Genomic DNA, 15,700 nt, shown 5'->3' on the forward strand with positions numbered 1-15,700 from the left:
GCAGCCACATCCCTGGGGATGGCTTCATCAGTGGCTTACCATCACCAAGTATGAATGAAGAGTGAATGAACTATGGACACATTGTAGGAGTTTAGAGCTCTGGATAAGCACAGAAAAATTGGATCTATTATTATTATTATTACTATTTTTATTACTACTATTAATATGGTTCAAGATAGGTTTTTGGCCACTTTTCCGACATTTTTGCGATGGAGTTATTGAACAAAAGGGAATCATTAATTGGAATTGCAGAACTCCTGTCAGGATGTACCACGTTTCTTTGAAACATCTTTTATACAGCCTGGTTCGTCATTCGGTCACCAAACCAGCAGAAGAATTCCGGTTTGAGTCCTGAAAGTTTGTCTGCACTTCCGTTTGGTTCTCTGTACCTGGATCACTCAGGCGCCATGACACACGGCTTTTCTGGTCCCCCGCACCCACCTGCTCATCCTCTGGTTTCATTCAAGTCTTCTTGGCCCCGCCCCTCAGGACGTGGGTGGGGGGATTGGGATAACTTGTTGGTGTGCATGTTTGCGCGTCTTTTCAGAGGGAACACTTTGGCAGGCCCCATTACCGCCCAGCAGTAAATTGCCTTGTAAATTGCAGTGGCGGGGTAATAAAGCCAGATTTGTAGATCACCGGGAGTGGAGACTGTGTCTGTCTTGTAAATTTAATTAAACAGCAGGTGCAAAATCAGGTCATATGGCTTTGATGTGCCCCATGTGAGAATGACAACCAGACAAAGATTCTAATAGGAGCAGCATTAACATATTTTTGCATGCGGCGGGCGCTTTGGACGGCGCCTCTCACCATGTTCGGCGTTAAATTTCTCTAAATTGAGGACTCAAATCAGCCGTCACACATCCTAAATATTTACATTATTTCCATTTAAAGTCAGTATAAACATAATCACTGTGGAATTTTTTGGTTGTTGATTGATAACATAGAAATATGGTTTCATCGCTTTAATAAATTAATGGAAGGAAGTTTTAATATAGATCTCCTTGATGTGCACTGGAGCCAAAAATCATCCTCTTATGGCGTCTTGACCCATGACACTGTCACGGCGCTGCCAGAAGGCGTCCTTTCCCGCATGTCTGTTTGAGAGCTCCAACATGTCAGCGGCATCGGTTGACCTGTCTGCAACACCTTCGCTTGTTTATTTTGTTTTTTTTTTTTCTTTTCAAAAGGAAGTGGGTTGATAATTACCACCTAAGGATGTTACCATCTGTGCCGCCCTTTCACGGCCTGTTAAATTCTGAAAGTTTTCTGTTGACAGAGGGCACGCGAGAGGCACGAACGGCAGAGAGACTGCTCGCCTGAACAAAATCAAAAGCAGCGGTACGGAGCTGACTTACAGGAAGAGGGCAAAGGAGAAGGTGCTAAAGAGGGAGGTGCAGAAAAAAAACCTGGTTTCACATTTTTATTTATAGTATTTCTAGATTCAATGCCAAAACTGTCCTGCAGGATCAACCACTGCACTTTACTCAGCTACAATAAGACGTTTGACTTTTTTGTAGTTAAGAAAGTAATCTACTATTTCCTTAGCATTCATCATTATATAACGTTCATTTTTTCTTAACACTTCAGTCAAGTTTTTGTTGTTTTTAAATTACTCAAAGTTACTTAGTTAACTCCTTATTTCCTTTTTATGTTGCGCCTTATTAAGCCTTTAACTGGTCGGCCTATCCGAGCTTTTCCCCCATTTGTTTGGCTGTTTTCATCCCTTTTACATGACAACATTTATTAGCAACATCTCTAATCATTAAGCAAACTTTTAATCCAGTTAGCCTGTATCAATCTTATTTTTACTATTTAGCTAACTTCTTTCTAATTCAGAATTTGGCCTCTAAGTTAGTATTACCAAGTCAGTGTTCAACCAACTTTAACTTTCCCAATTTTGTTTTTTTTGCATTAATTTAGCAATTGTGCTTGAATCAACTAACTAGTTTCAGATTTTCTTTTTACTTTTTTTTTGTTTAGCTAAATTAGCATATAGTGATTAAAATGATTATTTTTTTAAACTTGTCCTGTCCAGCAGATGAGCAACTAAAACAGAGCTGAAGGTTTCTTGTGTTGGACAGATGTTACTGTTACAATGGGGGTTATGAATCTTCTGACACACAAGGTGTATATTTGTATAAACCCCTTCTGTATTTGAGGCTAAACTTTGTTTAGATTGATTTTGTTTGTATACATTTTGCTTGTTTGACCGCTTGCAAAAGAAAAAAAGATAGGAGATGTTAGGGATGGGGGATAAGAGTACAGAAGAAAGGAATGAAGAATTTGAAGGATGATTAAAGAGTAGGGGTGGGGGTGGGTGGGGGGTACAATCACAAAAATAGGCAACAAGTTGTTGGGGATTTCTCCTTTTTAGTGTTAGGTGTAGATGTTAGTCAAAAGGGCAGGGCCTTATACTTTTGATAGTTTAGTCTGTTTTTTAATCCCATAAAGAGCCTCAGTTTTTGATTTAATAAAGATTTATTAAATCAAATATACATATTGTTATGGTAAATTGTATATATTTTTAAGACAGTTGAATCCAATTTATGAAGGCAAAAAGGCTTGTTTTTCCTGGACACTGGGAAAGAAATGTAAACATTTTAGTTTACAAGTATTTAGTCGCATTCATCTGGCAGTGACCTCACACGGCTTTGCACCACGGGTCCGAGCCATCAATCAAAGCTACCTTCTGCATTGTTATCAGCCATGAGGGACACCTTTGTGTCTGCAATAGAGCAGCCATTAATGTCAAGCTGTTGTTTATCTGTCAGGAAACGTTCACAGTCGAAACCTGTCAAATCTCACAGTGTTTAACGAGAACGGAACGAGTTGAAGGCACAGACGCGGAAGTGTCCCTGTGTGTGTGTGTGTGTGTGTGTGAGAGAGAGAGAGAGGGAGAGAGGGTAGAGCAGGCTGTGGAACAGGTGCATGGCTGGGAGCTGTGCTGGTAAAAGGAGCAGTAGGGGCTAGGAAAGGTACGTCATCTCCAATGACAGTCGATTCCACTTATCAAGCGCAAATCAACTCCAGATTTTTTTTTAAAAATTGACACGACTGACAAAAAGAGCTGGAAGCGTATTTAGCCCATCAAATTTTTTTTTCTAAATCAACCTGGACCTACTATGACCGCACCTCATCTACCTGAGTGTTCAGTGTTTGCAACATTACCCGTCTTTGGCGTTCTCAGGTCTGTCGTCTTGACAGGAAGCAGCTGAGGTTTCCCCGAGGCTCTTTCGAGAACTTGGACTAGGCACCCTCTTTTTTCCCAGCAGGCCGTTTGCTGGAGAGGTAAGGAGGCTCAGGTGGAAGACCCAAGGCTAGCTGCTCCCAAACCAAACCCGCGGAAAAAGGAAAGAAGCCTGAGCGAAAAGTATCTACAGATACAGTACAGGTGTTTCTGTGCAGTTATGGAAAATCAAATCTCCATTTACATGGTTAAAACTGATGGCAAAGATGCTAAAGACAGGTAAGAAGTTGAACTTTCCTGTTGTTGAAACAAAGACAAAGGTCCGGTGGATAGCGCTTCCAATCGCAATATTTTATAAACAGAAGCAACGCTTCGGCTAAACTGTTTTGAGTTATTCACATAGTTTATAAAATGGGCTGTAAGAGCAAATGCGAAGGAATAATCACACGGCAACTGTGGGTGTTAGCCGTCGCAACTTCATGCAAGTCTAAGCCAAAATGTAAGATAAAATAAGCCAGCATGCAAACAGAGGTTAACTAAAACATAAGCCAACACCCAACCTAAATATTAAGTGAAAATGTAAGCTAACACATGAGCTGACTTGTAACTAACACGTAGAAACAGAAAAAAGCACATAATAAGCTAACATGCAAGCTAACACGTATGATAACTTGTAAGACAACTTGTCGGACCACAGAAAAAGACACGTAATAAGGCAACATACATGCAATTTCACACATTTGCTAACATGTAGGAAAACAGAAAAAGGCACATAGTAAGGTAACATGTTAGCTAACATGTAAGATAACACATATGCTAACTTGTTAGCAAAAATGTATGCTAACTTATAACCATCAGAAATTATAGTAGATAAGACATAAGCTAACATGTAAGCCAACTTGTAAACTAACACATAAGCTACTATGTAAGCTAACACATATGCTAACTTGTGAACTAACACATGAGCTAACACATAGTAAGCGAACACGTCAGGGAATATGTAATTTAACATTACGCACAGGCAGATATCACTCTACAAGTATGGGAAAATGAATCCATCGACTGGGGGCTGCAGGGTGGTGTAATGGTCAGCCATCTCCATCCATCCATCCATCCATCTTCCTCCGCGCATCCGGGACCGGGTCGCAGGGGCAGCAGTCTAAGCAGTGATGCCCACACTTCCCTCGCCCCAGCCACTTCCCTCCAGCCCCTCTGGGGGGACCCCAAGGCGTTCCCAGGCCAGCCGAGAGAGGTAGTCTCTCCAGCGTGTTCCTGGATCTTCCCCGGGGCCTCCACCCAGTGGGACATGCCCGGAACACCTCTCCAGGGAGGCGTCCAGGAGGCATCCGGACTAGATGCCTGAGCCACCTTAACTGTCTCCTTTCGATGTGGAGGAGAAGCGGTTCTACTCAGAGCTCTTCGCAGGTGACTGAGCTTTTCACCCCATCTCTAAGGGAGCGCCCAGCCACCCTGCGGAGGAAGCTCATTTCAGCCGCTTGTATTCGGGACCTCGTTCTTTCGGTCATGACCCAGAGCTCATGACCAAAGGTGAGTATTGGAACGAAGATCGACCGATAAATTGAAACCTTTGCTTTTTGGCTCAGCTCTCTCTTCACCACGACGGACCGATACAGCGACCGCATAACTACGGACGCCGCTCCGATCCGCCTGTCAATTTCACGCTCAGGTCTTCCCTCACTCGTGAAGAATACACCAAGGTATTAAAACTCCTCCACCTGGGGCAGGGACACTCCACCCACAGAGAGATGGCAAATTACCTTTCTCCGGTCGAGAACCATGGTCTCAGATTTAGCGGTGCTGACCCTGATCCCAACCGCTTCACACTCGGCCGCAAACCACCCTAATGTACGCTGGAGGTCCTGGCTCGATGAAGCCAACAGGACAAGCGGCTGAAATGAGCTTCCTCCGTAGGGTGGCGGTGCGCTCCCTTAGAGATAGGGTGAGAAGCTCGGTCACCCGCGGAGGGCTCGGAGTAGAACCGCTTCTCGTCCACATCGAAAGGAGCCAGTTAAAGTGGCTCGGGCAGCTAGTCCGGATGCCTCCTGGACGCCTACCTGGGGAGGTGTTCCGGGCATGTCCCACTGGGTGGAGGCCCCGGGGAAGATCCAGGACACGCTGGAGAGAATACGCCTCGGGGTCCCCCCAGAGGAGTTGGAGGAAGTGGCTGAGGCGAAGGAAGTCTGGGCATCTCTGCTCAGTCTGCTGCCCCCGCGACCCGGTTCCGGAATTGATGAGTATACTAAGGAATTTTGAGTGTATAACTTTACCATCATGTAAAGAGAAGACATTCCAAACATCATCTTGAGCCCACTAGATCGGGAGATGGCAACCATGCAGTTGAACAGTCATGGGAGCTAAGTCAAGGACCACTCCAGCAACAAGCGAGTAAATGGGTTTCAATTGTCTTGACAATGTTCTCTTGATTGTGAAGTGATAAATAGAGATGTCCAAAGTCGCCCTTTTAAATTTTTTTTTAATGTATTTTCACGACTGGATTATAGGGCGCAGTGCTACTTTGGTATTTGAAACACACAAAAGTAGCCCCGGTTTTTAAGGTGCAAGCACATTAACACATACCAGTAAAAAAACATGCATGCTAGTGTGCATTTTAAAAATGCAGCTGGAGCTAAACTGAGTTGGTTCGGATTTATTTTTTTATTTTTTTCAGTCATCAGTGAGCATCCAAAAATCCATCAAAGTCCTCATCTTCTGTATCTGAAATGAACAGCAATGCTATTCTAATTTCTATCAAACACACCAGGTTCCCTTTCGTCATTGTCAGACTCCGTCTCGTTGCCGTGCGGCTACTCATGATCGATGCCGGCTTATGCGAAAGCTGGAACAACAGTGCAAGCACAAACATTAGCCCAAGCATCCACAATCCTTTTACAAACTCACTCAGCGCTGCCTCCCAATCTTAGTGAAAGGAGCGGAAGATGGACAGCTTTTCATTGTAATCCGCTGGAAGTTGCTACGCCACCGTAGTCGTTGCCCGGATGGAAAGATGACAGCGTTTCACAAAACGAAAGCACCAAGACGGACCTCCTTGAAAATGTTCAATTTTCATTTCTTCTGCAAGCATTACTGGCTTCAGTCGAATGGTGACTGTAGGCTGTAGGCAGCTGTTCTCTGATCGTTAATCCATCGCTCGAGCCGGTCTTCCAACTCGGGCCACCTCGCCTTGTTTCCGCGGAAACTCAGCTGTGTTTTTTGACTTGTCGGAGTTCGTTTTCCAGCATATCAGACAGATTGATGAAAAAGAAAAGGCAGAATTGCTTCGCAACAGTCAGGGTACAAACGTATGGGATCAAGAGATGGAGCAAATAAGTGGATTTCCAAGCTTTTGACAACAAACTCCATAAGACAGAATGCATGTCATTCTGGAGGAAATCAAGAGTGTGTTGAATCATATTGTTCAGTCAGGATTGACGAATCTGGAATTCTTTTTTTTATTTTATTTTTTATTTTTTATAAAATCAGTTGCGATACCCAATAAAACGCACACAGGCATAGAAATAAACAAACAGGCAAAAGTGAACACAAGCAAAAGTCAGCTAAAAGCTTTCCTAAATAAAAAAGTCTTAACTTGAGCTTTAACAAGCTTTAATATCTTATTGAGATAATTAAGTACCATAAACATTCTCTAGCATAAAAGCTACTGAGAAGAATTATTTTATCATTAGAAAAAAAGCATGTATAGGGTAGTTTTTAAGATATTTGATCTCACTTTGATTGCAGTTTTGTCAATGTCCAAAGGATGGACTATTTTGGACTCTGATGACAAAAAGACAAAACCATTCCAAAGAAAACTGTCAATAAAAGCCCACGTTGTGTTTTCCCGTACTTGGCTCCAAGTCTGTACAGCAGTGATTATAGAATCTGTAGGAGGGCTGAGGACTTCAAAGTACAAAACCAACAGAAAAAAGATAAAAACCTAAAGATTTCTGACCAGTGAGATCCAAGTAGATTGTGAGATTTGTTTTTTCACTAAATCAGTCAATTCAAAAAGACCCAACAATGAAGAACTGGATGCATTTGAAGATTTCTAAATCCGCACGTCTGAAAAGACAAAAGGTAATTAATTCAAATGAATTTTATTTGTAATATAATATATATATATATATAATGTATATTAGTCCTTGTTTTTTATCATTTTGAAATTCAAAATAAAGATTTCCAAAACAGGGGCATTTGCAAAGGTACAGAAGATGTGCAACTTCCAGGAGTAAAGGTCACATTTGGTGATGTGAATTATTTGAAATATGTATTAAAGACCCACTCTGATCCATTTTCAAAGCGTTTCCAGTGGTCCTTGAAATATGATTATGCCATATTTAGCTAAAATTAAAACATCTGTGTTGTTTCAGGACATAGTTTCTGCAAAAACGGAAGGAGGTCATTAGACATTTGTGGCCCGCCCCTACACGCTCTCCCGCTAGCTTACAGCCCCTCACCCCCCCCAACCCAACATTACCGGTGCAAAAAAAATGGCGAGCAACTTTGGAGCTGAGCGACCGTGGTTTTATGTAATATTCCAGCTCAGACGAGGAAAACGAAGCCGTCTACAGGTGGACGCACCAGAATGGGGCGGAGCAGAGAGCTAGTGGCCCGCCCACTGTATTACATCACAAATAAAATCTTTCTTAAATGTCATTTTTTCTGATTCATAACCATTTGAATGAATACAAACTCAGAAATGCAATCTTAAGTCTTCATATTATGTCCTCCATAATCAGAAACATGCCAGCATGACTCATTGAAAACCCAAATGTCATGGGAGGGGGGCTTTAAATTGTCCTCATCTTCTGATTTGAATGCATCATCATGCTCCATATGTTGGTTTTGGGAAGTACTGACGAACACATTTGAGTAAAACGTCAATGAAAAATTATATTTGTAGGTGAACAAACAAAACCGTGTTCAACTTTTTTTACGTCAAGTTTTGGAACTTTTGTTTTTTTCAGAATCTTTAATGAGAAAAAAAAAGAAGCTATTTTAGACATATTCTGATCATAATGAAGGCAAGAACTTTAAAGTTAAACCAACAGAGGTTTTTCTAGTGGATCATCCGCTCGTGAAAGCATTCGTGTTCCTCAACAGATGAGACCGTTTCGTGTCTTCTGGACAGAGTTGTGTGGAAGTTTGATGAAACAAACATGGTCAACATCACCGGACGCTCTGAGGGAGATCGGTTTGTTCTCGTTTTATGTAAAAAGCTGCCAGAATGACGCCGACATAAAGTGTACATCGTCTCTTCTAAGAGGCATGGCTGAAGCCTGTAGGCAGTCTTACGGCGCTCTACTTCCCTCTTCTGGCAGACGAACGGCTCAAACGGCGAGGGTTTGAGTTTCTGCACACAGATGGGAGGAATTGAGTTCCTGATTTCCAGAAAAGGAGGTTTAAAGGTTCAAAGATCTTAAACTGAACACCTTTGATGTTTTATTTGCTTTAAAAGCACTAAAAGATTTCGCTCAACAGCCTGCAAGAAGTCGGACATCATGGCTGGTGGAGGGTTAGAGGTTTGAGTCCAGCGCAGCAGAGAAGATGCTAATGAGGAGCAGGAGGAAGGACTTGGCAGCGGGGCTGCTGGGAGGTGAGCGAGCTGGTGGGCGAGCGGCCAGCGCACGTGTTCGCCGGCGAGCAGGTGGAAAGGCCGCGCTCCGTCCTCAGGTTCTTTTGTCTTCCAGGTGATTCACGCCTCCGTCATGCTTCATTTGCCCCCAGATAACACATCAGCTTCAGTGCCCCTCCCCCACGTCGCCATGGCGCCCACAGATGGCCACTTCCCGCGGTCCTGCCCGGCGATTGGCGGAAAAAACTTTCAAGCCGGGAGCAGCTGGGCGAGGGATGATGCATCGCCCGGCGTTTGCACTTTCATTTTCAGGGTTTCCAGCATCTGGCAGGAAGTGGACACAAAAGGAGAGCGACCTGTTGTCCTGGAGACGAAAAGGCGGGGCGAGGGGAGCAGACAGGAAATGAGGACGATGTCCTCCAGAAGCTCCATGAGGAGAGGGTGACCAAAAACAGAACTGAGGATCAAAACTACATAACAGAAGCTTCTTATTGTTATTTTAGAGTTATTAAACATAATAAATTCTTTAAATGACGCATTCCACAATTGTTTGTTTCACTTTTTGTTTAATTTTGTGATGAGTTTTTCCACTAATGTAGAAGATTTACAACACAGATCTTCCTGCACAGGCAGAAAGTACACACTTTCAACACCAGAGGGAGCCATTTCTCAAATTTAATAAACCAGATGGATGAAAAAAAATGTAAAGGTTTCGGAAAGACACAAAAAAATAAACTAAAAGTGCCTGGTGTCACAGTGTTGGTGGAGATGTAGATATTGAAAGATTTTGAAAGTTTTGCGTACTTACAAAAAGAAAATTTCCCGGTTGGAGACGGTGAGTGACAACCAACACGGCAATAATTCACCACATGATGCAAAACAAACACACGTTTGTGATTCAAACTGTACACGAAAGTGACAGAAAAATAAACTTCCTGGTTGAATGAACGTCAAAATGAAAAAAAAACAAAAAGAATGCTGCTACCCTTTTCTTTTTTTTTAAGAAGACAAATATTTAATACGTTAGAGAAAAGTCATGCAGCTGAAACCATGTGCTCAAAAGCCTAAACTGAGTTACTGAGCCAAAATGTTTGTTTGTTTTTTAGTGTGCAAAAAGTAGTGCGCAGGTTTTTTTGAGTCTAGCGTTCTCGTGCCCTGAAACGGAACCAAAAATATGCGCTGTGATTGTTTGCGCTTCGGGTTTGTTGCATGCAAAGAAAGTCCGCCCATATCGCTAACTCCAGAGGCGACAAATTGTTCTAAATAAAAAAAACTTGAAAAAGTCTTCTAAAGAAGTGCTGCAGTTTGACCTCTTGAACTTTGACGAACCAGGCTTGTTCGTACCAAACGGCCACAGACGCTTCATCATGGCCCGAAACGCAGACTTGACAGCTCAGTGTCTTCCAGACATCAATCATGGCACGATTGTCGTAAAAAGTATGAAGGCTTTAGCGATAAAAAACAAAACAAAAACACATTTGTAGAAAAGAAGCTAATGAAAAAACGCAGGAGAGCCGTACATCATGCTTGTTGTACGTAGGTCAGTGAAAGCAGCACAAGGTACAAGGAGCTCGTAAAGCTCAGAGCTACAAAAAAAAAAAAAAAAAGTCGCATGCTAGCTACCCGACCGGCCATTTTGGTAATTTTTGTACAATGCTACATGGAAACCATAAAAAATAAACCTCGAAAGGCGGAGCAAATGTATTGGATTTATTTAAAATAAGAGAGAGAAAGATCGAATGGAAATTCTGTTTCCTCAGATCATGTCCATCCAAAGCCACCGTTTACCGAAACAAACAAAGGATGTTGAAGTTTGGATCCTCGCAGCAGTTAAAGCATAAAGTTTGTTAGAACAAACCCCCATTTCAAGCAGAATAGAAATAAATGGAAATTAACTAATAAAAAAAACTTTTTTTTTTTTTTTTTTTTGGAAGGCTAAAGTTAGAGAGCCCCCTGTGGTAAAGTGGAGTTACTGCACACTGACATTTCAAAAGAAAAGCCTAAGAGGAAAAGACTTTTGAGAACATTTGTTTCCGTTTTGCCTTCTTTTGATTCGCTGTTTCCACTTTGGGGTTTCAACGTTTGAAGATTTTACAGCAATTTTCGCAACAACCTTCTGTAACTATCCTGGAGAAATTTTAAATCTTTTTGTTTGATTTTACCATTAAAAAAATGCCCTAAAAAAAAGAGGAGTTTCCCTTCAAAATAAAGCTGCTGTGCGCGTGTGTGGACATTCTGCAGCTTCAGAACAGCTAAAAATCACCATAGAAACGCTGATGTACAAACTTGCATAGATAAAGTTTCACAGAACAGTTTCTGAAACCCAAACACTGAACATTCTTTAACGTGGACCGTTTTTTTTTGTTTTTGTTTTACGTCTTTCCAGCAAACAGAAAAAAAAACGTTTTGCTGACAAAACAGCCGTTAGCATTAAAGCAAGTTTTCGATCAAAGGGAGAGTGACCTATACTTTAGGAGTTGTGATCATGATAAGGGCTCCGTTTGGCTGTGATAATGGTAGATGGTAATAAGATTTTCAAAATAAAAGGAAAGAAATTTTTTAATTTATCACAAAAAATCTTTTTAGATTTGTTTTAGTGTTTCTAACTTGTATGGTTATTTAAATAGTGACATCATAAATCTTTTTGACAACATTTTGAAAAGCTTGAAGATGCTTTCCCTGGGTTTACAAGTGTTTGACTGTTTGGGCTTTTCTGCATTTAAGGCTTTTTGTTATGATGACTGAATTGTCACCATTTTTCCTTTTTTTTTTTTAAACTTTATTTTGAAATTTTCCTCTCAGCATTTGGACAGGATTTCCAAAAATCCCCTCATGAATCGATGCTTTTTTTTTTAGGTGGAATGCCACTCAGTCCCTGCATAAAGCAGTTAAATGGAGCAAAGACGAACAAAACGAGTTGTTTTTTGCATAAACGGAAATAAAAAACTTTTTTTTTCTTTTTTTTTTGAGTGGCTTCCCCCGTTTCTGAGCGGAAAAACAAGTGACAACACTCGGAGCACATGTCTATTTATAGCGCGGGATTATAAAACATTGACATCATCAAGAGGGCTTGCTGTACATTGAACCGGTCCCGCCCCCGACTAAGACACCATGCTGTGTGTGTGTGTGTGTGGAGTTACACCAAACATGCGTGGTGCAACTCTCCGCTGCTACCGCTGAACCCGCACAGCTACAGAATTTAGTGTTGGCGGAAAAGCTTTGTCATTTACGGCGGACAATCTTAGCGATAGAAGCTCCTCCCCCTTTTTCCAGAGGCTCCTGTATTGTCCACATTTCAAAAGCCCCCCCCCCCCCAAATGCAGCGGCGCCGCCCGTGACGCCGTCAGGTGTCCGGCATCATCAGAGTCTCCTTTCCGCTCACCTTCTTTACATCCGGATTGTCTCTCATGTCCTCCTCGTGAAGAGTGAATGGATCCCAAAAGCGGTGGGCGTGGCCTGAAAACGTGGAGGCCACTTAAAGCTGGAGGAGGATGGGAACTGAGGGGGAAAAGAACCGGACAGAGGAAGAGGAGGAAGGAGATGATGAACATGGCCCGTCCGTGGCGCGGCTGTAAACCCGTGAAGGCCGGCGCCGCTGCTTAGGTTGGCAGCGGGTCGTCGTCGCCTTTGCTGCACTTGCACTTGCAGCAGAGGACGATGGGCGTGGCCAGGAGGAGGAAGGGGGAGGCGACGAGCAGAAGGAGGCCGAAACCAGCGAAGATACCCACCACCTGCAAAAGCACGTTAGGAAGATTTTTACTGAAGTTTAACACTTTAACGTCTCCATTTAAAGACACGAGGCGTGTTCTTTTGTGTCGGGGCTGTTTCTGTATATTTATAAGAAAACTGTTTAATTTTATAAGTTAATTCTATTTCTGTTCGTGTCTGTGTATTGCATCTTTTTTGTTGTTCTAAATAAAAAACAACTGAAGACAACTTAAACCTGACTAAATTTTATCGGTGTACATTTATATTTTAATAAATTAGGAAAACTGAGAGCAATAAAATGAAGGTGCAATAGTAAACATTTACCACTAGAGGTCAGGGCTCATCCCAATAATAAAATCTTTTAAAGTTATTGATGTTTGTTTTTCGCTTAGATACGAAAAAAAAATGTAAGAAATAAAAAAAATGTTAATAAATTTTAACTTGGATTTTACTCAATTTTACAATCAAACAATAAAATTGTACATATTTAGTCAAAAAACTGTAAATAGAAATATGCAAAACACAAGGGGTGGGTTAATTCTTCTTCCCACTGATTTTCAAGCATTTTATTTTGCTTTATTTTTAACTCTTGCGTTTATTATTTAAAAAAGAATTGTTTGTAACCCTAGTCCTATCCTAGACACTTTACCATTGGGAGTTGGGTCATCTAGACCCACTAGAAAGTGCACTGAATCTTTTTTCTTCAATGATTTTTGATCTTCACTGGTGTCCAAGGATTACATGAAATCTTTCCACCTTTATCCACCTTTGTCATGGTAGGGAGAACACGTCTATGTAAGGGTGGGGTCATCTAAGATAGCACAAGGGTTAATCTACAGGATCAAATTTTGCACACATTTGTGAAAAGTAAGAATGTGTTTGTTTAGTTGCTTCGTTGATTGAAGATGCAATGCAGTTCACCTGTTTGACCACATGGGGGCGGAAGAGACCAGCGCATTCACGGTCAGCCATATGGCTGTGATCAACAGCAGTCATATGTAATGGGGATTTTTGCCGTTTCCTCTATTTTTAAGGACAGGAGGGGAGGTTTCTGAGAGGCGATGGACTCCGTAGTCCTTCCTGCTTTAAGGAAATAAGCTAAACTGAGGAGGAAAATGCGTCAGGAAGCGGTTTGACCGTGAGGAAGTGAAAAGGAGGCTATTTTAGGTGTAAAAAAGCAAAAAAACAAAATGTGGGAAAGACAAAAGAGAAGAATTATCCGCCTCCACCAGTTGAACTGCAGTGGTATGACTCAGCGTTTCCGTGTGGAGATGCCAGCGGGTTTGCTGGTGCTGGACACAGGAAGCCTCGTCCTGAAGTTCTGACGGGTTTGAAGGGAAGAGGCTAAAACGAATGATGGCTGTTTTCTGAATGAAGAAATAAAGTTTTTTCTTTTTTTTAAAAGGGAGGCGAGATGAGACACTGAGAAGATGTGGGGACAAACAAACTGACTTCCTGTCCAACCAAAGGCCAGACATGAAGGAGGAGTTCCAGCTCCGGTCCGGGGAATGCCGCGGTATTCCAGCGGAAACGGCGTCAGAGATGGTCGGGAAAATAAAACCTGGGCTTCCATCTTCCCTCCTTCTTCCTTTCATCAATCCCTTTTCTTTCTCTTTCTTTTCTTCTCTCTGTCCATATTTCCTTTTGTCTTTAATTCCTTCCTCTTTCCCTTCCCCCCTTCCTTCCTTCCACCTTTACATCTTTACTTCTTTCAATCCATCTTTTCTTCCTTCTCTCTCTTTCTCTTATTCTGTATCAACTTCTTTTCTTTGTCGTCTCCTTCCATATTTCCCTCTTTTCTCCTGCATTTCCTCCCTTCTTTCTCTCTCTGTATTGCTTTCCTTCTTTTCTTACTTTATTACAGTCTCTTTCCTTCCCTACAGTTTCCTCTTTCTCGTTTCCTTTTCTCTTACGTCTTTTTCCCCTCTTTCTTTCTTCCCTTTAAGACTTTCGTTTTCCTTTTCCTCCTTCTTCAGTCTTTCCTGCTGCAGTTCTTTTTCTAAACCAGGAAACTCCAGATCCCGGTTGAATCTTGTTCCGTCTTTTCTGCCCGTTTAAATGTTGAAATCTTTTTCAAATTCCCATTAATCTAAGATCTTTTCTGTTTTGGATCCATTCTTTACTTTTATTTCCTATAAGATTTTGCTGAAGATGTTGCTAATATGGATCGGCTTCATTTAAATCTGTACTTGGACATCATTTTTTCTTTATTTTAAATTCTTTCTCAGTCTGTTTGTCTCTTGATATTTTGTTGGGAGACTTTGACTCTTTTGTAACCCGACGGACGTCCCAAAGGAAAGCGTCAGCAGAACAGGCTCCATTTTTCACCCAAATCTCCTTTCTCACAAACACAGATGTGGAGTGACGCTCGTCACGTCAACCTTCTGAACAGGCAGAGTTGGGAAAAGCCGGATGGCGAGCAGATGCTGCTCTGGAACAAACCAATCAGGGAGGGGGGGGGGGGGGGGTGTCACGTGTGCTGGTCTACAAAGGCACGGAAGAGGAGGAGGAGATGTTCTCACCTGCGTTCTGTGCCAGATGACGGATGCCCTGGAGTGGCCCAGCTTGTTCCTGCAGGGTCCTTTGTCGTAGTGGATGAGCAGGAAGTCGTCCTGCGGCGAGCAAACACATCAAAGCCTTAGCGGGAGCACTTTCAGAGCAGCGGGTGCTTGTTCCTGCTAAATTGCTGCTTTTCTCTTTCTTTTTAATAAGACCTGTGCGGTCTGGTTACATAACAACAAGTCCCTTTTATCCACCTTCAGCTGTCAGCTTTCACCAGACAAGCGGCGCCATAAATCCGGTTTCCTGTCCTAAAAGTCAAGGTTGAGCCACTAGAACTAGTTCCACTAGAACGCTTCTCCTATCACAGCGTTCCAACCGCGGCTTCAACTCACATCCAGGGACTCCAGGCAGTACCAGCAGAAGGCGTGTTTGCAGTTCTTGCACATCATCTGCGCGCAGCCCTCGTCCCGCTCGATGTACACTTTGCACTTGGGGCAGCGCTTGATGGGCGCGTCGTCCTCCTCCGACTTGTAGAAGGAGCTGGAGGGGGGAGGTGGAGGGCAGGAGGAGTGAGCGGAGCAAACAAACTAAACAAGAAAGGATTTTATTCATTTCCGAATCTAAAACAGAAATTAAAAAGAAAAAAGAAAAAAAAACTTTCAGTAATTTGTGTGAACCGGAGGTTTTTGCACGTCACCATGGTAACC

General features: G+C 42.4%; 1 protein-coding gene and 1 long non-coding RNA gene across 8 annotated transcripts in view; one reads left to right on the forward strand and one right to left on the reverse strand.

Moving 5' to 3' along the window:
• The first annotated feature begins 1,903 nt into the window (after positions 1 to 1,903).
• LOC144989095 (uncharacterized) lies at positions 1,904 to 11,796 on the forward strand. Of its 4 annotated transcripts, none has more exons than XR_013653243.1 (3): positions 1,904 to 3,469; positions 8,312 to 11,186; positions 11,224 to 11,796. It is a non-coding gene; the product is annotated as an uncharacterized LOC144989095 (long non-coding RNA). The 4 variants fall into 4 exon arrangements; XR_013653245.1 differs by lacking the exon at positions 1,904 to 3,469 and having other exon boundaries at positions 7,350 to 8,402; positions 8,530 to 11,186; XR_013653244.1 differs by lacking the exon at positions 1,904 to 3,469 and having other exon boundaries at positions 7,351 to 8,616; positions 8,690 to 11,186.
• rnf144aa (ring finger protein 144aa) overlaps positions 9,330 to 15,700 on the reverse strand; it is a 31,307-nt gene continuing 24,936 nt past the window's right edge. For 3 of the 4 annotated variants that reach the window (XM_023951347.2, XM_023951346.2, XM_023951348.2), the window contains 3 exons: positions 15,386 to 15,533; positions 15,014 to 15,103; positions 9,330 to 12,514 (listed from right to left, as the gene is read on the reverse strand). In XM_023951347.2, the coding sequence (XP_023807115.1) occupies positions 12,383 to 12,514; positions 15,014 to 15,103; positions 15,386 to 15,533 (370 nt within the window). In that variant the 3' untranslated portion in view covers positions 9,330 to 12,382. Of the gene's footprint in view, positions 12,515 to 13,895; positions 14,923 to 15,013; positions 15,104 to 15,385; positions 15,534 to 15,700 lie in introns of those variants that run through there. The other variant, XM_023951349.2, reaches the window with a different exon arrangement.

This window comes from Oryzias latipes, chromosome 22 (assembly GCF_053564925.1).
Source record: "Oryzias latipes strain Hd-rR chromosome 22, Olatipes_Hd-rR_3.1".
Taxonomy (NCBI): Eukaryota; Metazoa; Chordata; class Actinopteri; order Beloniformes; family Adrianichthyidae; genus Oryzias; species Oryzias latipes.